General features: G+C 44.3%; 1 protein-coding gene across 1 annotated transcript; it reads right to left on the bottom strand.

Annotated features, from left to right (window-relative positions):
- Positions 1-331: 331 nt before the first annotated feature.
- GPR78 (G protein-coupled receptor 78) lies at positions 332-7,912 on the bottom strand. Its single transcript, XM_015623604.1, has 3 exons — positions 6,828-7,912; positions 6,207-6,320; positions 332-2,390 (listed from the first exon to the last, which is right to left on the bottom strand). Exons 1-3 carry the CDS (start codon positions 7,493-7,495, stop codon positions 2,153-2,155), a joined length of 1,020 nt encoding a protein of 339 aa, XP_015479090.1. The 5' UTR covers positions 7,496-7,912; the 3' UTR covers positions 332-2,152.
- Between the last annotated feature and the right edge of the window lie 6 nt (positions 7,913-7,918).

Genomic DNA, 7,918 nt, shown 5'->3' with positions numbered 1-7,918 from the left:
TACACTTAACTGTATGTAACATATTCCTTTCCCAAAGTGAGGACCATTTTGTTTAGGAAACCAAGGGTAAGCTAACAACTGTAGGTATCATTAAGCTCATGTTTATTCATGGACAGCTACTGTAGGCTATTAAAACTTTTTGGCACAAAACTGACTAAAAAATTACTGAAAATTTAGCATCCCTCCCACTCCCCACAGAGTTATCGGGTCCTTATGTTGCAGCTGAAATGAGAGACTGAAACATCAGGTTTTTCTAGCACCATGGAAGAGGGGGAGGCATAGGGAGACAGGAAGACATTTAAACTGAAAAGATTCCATAGACACCTTTTTTTTTTTTTTTTTCTGAAATACTGTATTTACACAAAATTGAAGAGAGTACAAATACTTTACTAAGACAAAACCATTATAGTACATTCAATTTAAACACAGGCAGAACTATAGATGCAAAGAGCAGAGGCCTAAGGTACTTGCAGGGGGGGAAGGAAAAAAGAAAAATAGCTTGATAAAGGCCCCAGAGATTAAAAGCAGGAGGTAAGAGAACACCGTGTTTGTTAGGCAGCATCATCCTTCCTTGACTTCAGTGGGATTGAACAAGACACCCTCCTTCCACACTGTGGATGGTGGGAAAAACCCTCTCAATGTGCTGACAGCTCAACATTGATTTTGCAAAACAGTTGAGTGTGTATTTAATTTTCAGCATGGAAATAGAACTGTTAGCTTCAAAGAAAATTATATTTGTGCCTAATCACATGCTTATATGCTTAGTTTGACCAGAAATAGCCTTCTTAATGCTTTATAGGGTCAAGTGTATTGTTACATAAAAAATAAGAATTCTTTATTGTCATCTTTCTTTTTATTTTTCTTAAAATATACTTTAGAATTGCTTTACTTTTTCCCTTCTGTACTCAATTAGAAAATAGTTTATTGAATGCCATAGAATTCTTACATTTTAATAAATGTCTTGCATAATCAAAAGAATATTGTTCAAAAATAATTCCCACATTTTTCCAAAACCTGTTTAAATCTTAAAAGAAATAAAAGAGAAATATACATATAATAACAAAGCAGCTTTATATTTCTGGGCATTTGGCAGCAGGTCTGTTATAATATTTCTCACATCTCTTGTTGTCATTTAAAATCACCAGATTAATTTATCATTATTAAATAAAAGATTGTACAGTATTATGACAATCCACCATACATAGCCAATGCATGAAATATTTTACACATTATATATCCCTTAAAAAGAATTAATATATTTTAGCCTTTTCTTTGAAAACAGATAGCTTCTGAAGTAATATATCTTAAACACAATGGTATCTGTCACTTCTACTGATTTCTTTTTCTGAATAAAAAGCTTGCTTGAATAGGACTACTAGCTCAGTGATGGAACTACAGTGCTATTTAACTAAATTCCATACATGTCTTCGTTACTGTTGCTGCAGTTATTGTAATCACATACCACTGAAGTGCTAGATATTTGTAACTCAGATATGTGGACTTTGGTTATGCTTGATAGAATACTGGCATATCAAATATATGTACCACTTCCTAAAGGCTATGTTACAATCATGATGCCTAGTAATAAATAATAATAATAATAATAATTATAGTATTAATAATAGTAATAATAAGAATAATAGTAACAATCTCAGATTCAAAGTGCTGACTCACTTGAGGCACCAATACAATAAATCAATCAATTAAAAGATCTATTTTTAATGTTCAAAACTAAGAGCAGATCCTGGGCTGCCAAGTCACATGCGCAGCACGGAGGACTCTGCAGCTGTCCTTGCAGCGTGGGGATTCCCGTGCTCCCAGAAGACACTGGAATGTCATGTCTGATATGGAACATCAGAGACATCCCAAGTCTTCACGCATGAAACATTAAGAGATGTCTAAAATCCTCTAAAGGCTTTCTTAAAACCCCTCAAGCCAATTCTGTTCACTGGGGACAAGGCTTTGCCATGGATTGTGCTTGGCTGCAGACCAGGGAAGAGCCTGTCGATGAAAGTCCACGGTGAAATGTGTCGCATTAATGCAGCCTTCACACCCTGGAGACACTGTCACCACTGTCAGCATGAGAGGAGAAAGGCAGTTTTCCAGCAGCAGCTAACACCTGTCTCCCTGGAAGGGGAATGCTTTCATGTTGTCAGTTTGTTCTGTGCAAGCAGTAATCGTTTTCAGTGTCGAGAGAACTGTTGTACCCTGATGACGGATACAGGTCCCTCTTAAGTATCCTGTTGACGATGTTGATCAGAACTTTTTTGTACTGTTGACGTAAAAGTGAGTAAACAAACGGATCTGATGCAGCCTTACTGTAGGTGAGGCACTTGCTTATAATTCCCCAGTAGTAATTTATGGTAACAAAAGGAATGAGCTCTATCAACCTGTTAAACATTAAAGAGAAATGGAAACACTTGAGCGTTATACTCACACTGAGCCCAGTGCTCAACTCACGCTTCATGAAACATTCAAGCAACATTTATTTTCTTACAGTACACAGTCCCTGCAGGAGAAGGGCCATGTACTTACTCCTCACACTCAATAATGGCAAAGAGAACTTTCCTATCAAGGCCACTGGGAGACAAAATCAATTCCTACTGTGGGAAGAGGGAAGAACTGTTTTCAGTGGTAATACTTGTGTGCAGAGTTGATAAGAGAGTGCTGCAGTTTACTGCTCTGAATTTACTGAGCAGTGCTGGTAAGTGGTCAAAATTGTGGTGGCATAAATGACTACCTCTCTCCCATTGCAAGCTTGAGATAGACACATGTGACTTGGGGCACCCAGACTCACTGAGCTCAGTTTCCTGAGTAGAGCTGTCAGGTGACACTTGAGACATTTGGACATAACCCCATTGGCATCAGGCTGCTGCTCCTGGAAGGTCTGCTTTAGGTCCTGTGGCATATCTGCCAGCCTAGGTAAAGGACTCAGATACCATGCAGCATCTCAAATGACACCAGAAATGTGGTCTAGGTCACTGAATCCATCTCCTCAGACACAGATCAGCAAACCTTCATTACAGCACTGTGGTGAATTAACACAGACACAGAGCAGACTCATGTCAGACCATTGCAGTATGAAGAACAACCTGGCAGTATCCCAGGCAGGTCTGACTGGCAGCTGCAGCCCCACGGTATGATTAGCAGCACACCTACAACTACTTAGCCTTGGAAGCTTTTGTGTGCATTTAGCTGACTTCTAGACTGACCAAAGAAAACAAGGAGACAACACTTTTATCATCATTATATGACCAGTCAGCTACATCCAGACCTGTGTCTCCTGGTCTGTGCTTCACGGATGATTAGTGGCCTCAGCACCACAGCTGAGAGGGATGTATTAATCATGGGGGCAGAAACCACAACTAAGTTAAACAATTTTTCCACAGAAGTGAGGGCAATCCTTCAGACTATTCCAGCAAATGTCTCACCCAGCTCATCTGCCGTGGGCAAATCCTCCAGGAAGGTGCAAAGAATAGGGTGAGGAATTTTTATTTTGTGTATATCTTTTGTAAAACCTTTTGCAGGAGCAAGAGTATGCTACTTTGCTCTATTCATCCCAGAAGTAAAGAAAATGTTCTGGGAGATAAAATAGCCCTTTTCTGTACTCTAAGACATCACTGTTTGAAGATGTAAGATCAGAAGTTTTCTTGAGGATTGAAGAACCTTCTGTCCTCTTTTCAAATTGCAGAGCTCCCGACTTGCAGGGTGTTGACTTTTGAAGCTGTTCCAGTCCCTCCTCATAGAAAAGCTGACTTACCATCATTTGGACTGAACATTGCAGCAGGAAAATTTCTTATTTATATGGCTAAAAGTTTAATCATTCCTATGACAAGTGCATTTAAAAGAACAGATGTTTTCTGTTTGAAGCTGGTCAGAAAAAGTTCCAGTGAATTCAAAATAGACAGAATAGGAAGATGCAAAATATAAGAAATAAATGTACAATAAATGACACTTGCTCTGTGATTGCTTATCCCATCCTGCATATCATCCTAATACAAGAAAAATATTATTGATGTTTTTATAAAGGCACTAAATAAGAAGAGAAAAATATCTTTCAGTCTTGAAAATAGATGTATTGCTATGTTCCCATTAATGCATTATGGATCCAAACTTAACTGCACTGAAGCCAACAGAAGAAAAATTACACAGATTTTAATAAGATAAAGAGTCTGGCCAAAACAAGTCAGACTTAGAAATACCCATCTGAGTGCATCTTAGTAAGATTTTCTTGTTTTCAGTGCTGTTACAAAAGAGATAAAATTCATCTGTCGTCTCTTAGTGAACAGACGAATATATTGCTAATGAGACTAATCTCCTTCAAATTTCTGAAGTGAGGAGCAAATACTGAGCTCACAATGCAACCTGAGTCACCAGGCCAAGCAAGACAACAGGGAGGATGGCTTTTACATTGCCTCCCCAGAGACTGCTTCAGTGCCACCCCCACTAAAAGCCAGGATAAGGGAAGAACAGAGAAACAGGCACGGCAGCAAGTCCTCCAATCTCACCTCCATCACCACCTTTCATGGAGTGCTGTCTTGGCACTGCCTTGTCTTTGAGACAAGGAGCCTTTTAGGATGTCCTCCCCAAATACCTTGACACACATTTCCACAAACCAGCCCTCAGCCTTCTCTGTAGTGATTCAGTGGGTACCACTTTGTCACACATAGAAAATGCACCATCTCACATCTGCCAGATGCAAGGTCTGAAGAAGGAAGTAACTTTCATTTTAGAAGTTTATGAGAAATACCTCCCCCTAAAAAAATTCCTCCACGTTTGGAATTTGCTGAGCTTGGTTATTTCAGATGGAAAGAAGATGGTAAAATCCACTTTGCTCAACATAATTACATCCTGATTATGGCAAAAGTGAATAGAACATGACTCAAAATGTACTGAACAATGATAAATTAACCTTTTAACTATGTGATGTAATGTTAATATTTGTAATAATCCTTTCAACTGCAGAAAAAAAGATGTAGTTATCCAGGCAATCAGGAAGGAAACCCTTTCAACATGTAAATGGGAACTGAAATATATGTCACTTTAAAAATTTAAAAAATATTGTCAGTTTAGTGCACCAGCCTTAACCTGTCTCCTACTCCTCTCAGAAAAGGGCAGTGGCACTGACCATAAATGGCCTGTATGTGTGTGCCTGTGTGAGATCAGAGCACTAAAGCTGGCCAGTTTCTGTGAGCTGCTGCGGATGCAGACACTGGCAGCCTGGTAACAACCTTGAAGAAGCCCTCACCAGGAGGTTTTGCACACTAGTGCACCTCAACACAAGTCAGCACTCTTCAAGGCTGTCTTGAACACACTGTGAAAGTGGGAAATATTTTTAAAAATCACTTTTGAAAGATGTAACCCATTTCAGTTTAGAGAAGAAAGGTTAATTGCTGGGATGCTGCAATTCAGTGAAGTTACACAGACTTAAAACTCACTTGTTTATACAGGATTAAAAAAATAATAATCATCTGTTGTATGAAGACTACACAAGTGGATAACAACAGTGATGCATGGACGCTTCAAAAGGTGGAAACACCAGGATGGATGCCTATAATTCTGTCCAGTTGAGGAACATGGTGTTTCCTATACATTGAAGAAGTTTAATTATTGCTTTTCCTGGGAGATAACTTTCACACCTCATCACAAGTCTGTGCTGCACCATTAGCAATATATTTACAGGCATTGTTTCTAGACTGAAATCTTATCTGACAAATTATCAGCCTGGACAAATTTAAATTATATCAACTCAGCTTCCAATAGCAGCAAGCTTGGCCTTATGCCTAAAACAAAATAAACAAAAGAACCAAAAAAAACCTGAGCTAATCAGGAAAGTCTGTTCTGTCTGTTGCTACGTTTGTGCTAATAAGGAAGGGTGGCAAGTCTTTTAAACTGCTTTTATCTCTGACTGGCATGTAATTAATTCCTAGTACTTGTCCTAAAAGCCGCTTGCTTTTGGCAGAGGTGCCCAGATCTGGCTGCGATGAGGAGAGGAGAGCCAGGTCCTGCCGGGGCTGCCCCTAGGACTGGGTGTGTGGACAGGAGCAGCGTGTCAGGGTGTGTTTGTGTTTGTGTGCTCTGCCCCTCAAGACTGGTCCCGGGGGTCCGTTTGGCTCTGGTCCCCCAGAATTAGCTGTAGGACCCCTGGGCACATCACAGAACATCTCGATCCCGCAAAGTCTCCCACCCCCACAGGGGATACTGACCTGGTGATAATGTAAGGACCAAAACAGATCACGAATGACCCTATAAAAATACTGATTTTCTTGGTAGCCCGCTGCCTCCTCCTTTTCTGCTCGTTCAGACAGCGCTGCTTCACACTACAGAGGGAAAAGAGCAGCGAGGGTGTTAAGGCAAGAAGGGAGGAGGTGAGGCGTGAGCCCAAGGAGAGGGGAAGAACCCTCTCCACACCCTTAGCCCCTGCACCCGGGAAGGGGAGGGGAGAGGAGGGCAGCCCGGTCGGGGGAAGGGCAGCCCCGAGGGAGGAGGGCAGCCTACCGGGGGAGAGAAAGGCAATTGCCCCGGGAAGAGGAGGGCAAGGAGGGTAGCCCCAGCCCCGCCGAGCCCCGGGACGATCGCACTCAACAAAACAGTGACTCCCGCTTGAAGGGAGCTCAAGCAAGTGAGATAACCCGGAGAGCCCGATTAGCATTTAAACAGGCTACAAATGCCCAAGGCACCGTTCCTGGCACTGCAAGCAGCGTCTGAAGCTAGAGCCATGCGGCCGGGGCAGGCAGGAAAGGGTGCTGGAGAGGCGGGATATGGCTTCTGCCCGGGAGAACTACCGCGAGTGACCGGGGCTGTGAATCCCAACGCGCACGCTTTACCTGGGGTGGATATCCACCAGCAAAACCAGAGTCTGCATGGTAATAATGTCTATCCGCTTGCAGTGGAACCGGGCAACTTTCAACACCTTTAAATAGGTGAAACACAAGATCACCAGAGACAGCATGAAACTGGTGGAGTGAAAGACTATGGTGAACACTGTAAACCTTCTCCGCTCCGTCTCCTCCTTCAGGTGTAAGGTGCAAGAGGCGTAAACGCTGTTGTAATCTACCCATGAGTAAAACAGGGATACCAAGGGGAACGTGAGGGAGTGGAGCCACGAGTAGCCCATCAGTATCACAGCGTCCTTATACCGCATCTTGCTGGTGTAGCTTAGGGGGAACACCACGGCAATCCATTTGTCGATGCTGAGCGCTGCCATGCTCAGCATCGTGTTGGAAGTCAGGAAAGTTTCCAGGAAACCCACCGCCTTGCAGACGCAGCCCCCGAGGGGTTGCTGGTTCCTCAGGATGCCCAGCAGGGTAAAAGGCATGTTCAGAACGGTGAGAAGCAGGTTGCAAAAGGATAAGTTCACCAGGAAAACCCCGGCGACCTGCTTGCGGATCTCCGTACTGTAGACGAAGCATAGCAGCACCAGGAGGTTGGAGAGCAGAGAGACGACCAGCACCAGCACGAGGAGCAGCGCCAGCAGCACGCCTGCCAAGTCCATCTCTCAGCGGGTCGCCTGGAGCGGGCGAGGGCAGGAGGAAGGGGGCACCGCAGCCTCGCCTGCCGCCCAACGCGGCCGCCCGCGCATGGTGCCGGCGGCGGGGCAGCGCCGGGACAGCGGGGAGAGCGAGAGGGGCAGGGGCGGCCAGCCGAGTCAGAGAAGGTGCGGAGAGAGGGGCGAGGGGAGCGGGACTGGGAGCCTGGACGGGGCAGATGGGGAGGACAGGGACAGCGGGGCCCGGGCTCTCTGGCAGCAGAATCAGGCAACGGGGCAACGGGACCTGGGAGGAGAGTGGCGGGAGCCGAGGGTAGGGGGTTCGGGGCACACAGCGACAGGATCGGGAGATAGGGGGAGAGGGGGGTACCCGAGAACAGGAGCTGGAGATAGGGGGCCCGAGGCGCCCAGAACCCGGAGCCGGGGGGA

Source organism: Parus major, chromosome 4, assembly GCF_001522545.3.
Source record: "Parus major isolate Abel chromosome 4, Parus_major1.1, whole genome shotgun sequence".
NCBI classification, from domain to species: domain Eukaryota; kingdom Metazoa; phylum Chordata; class Aves; order Passeriformes; family Paridae; genus Parus; species Parus major.
This window is presented reverse-complemented; position numbering and strand designations above follow the sequence as displayed.

Bases quoted from the DNA above. Each gene is read 5' to 3' on its own strand.
- GPR78 (XM_015623604.1), bottom strand. From the start codon at position 7,495: ATGGACTTGGCAGGCGTGCTGCTGGCGCTGCTCCTCGTGCTGGTGCTG. The intron at 6,321-6,827 runs GTAAAGCGTGCG...TTCCCTCTGTAG, and splicing joins CTGGTGGATATCCACCCCAG to TGTGAAGCAGCGCTGTCTGA. The intron at 2,391-6,206 runs GTCAGTATCCCC...AATGTTTAACAG, and splicing joins GGTCCTTACATTATCACCAG to GTTGATAGAGCTCATTCCTT.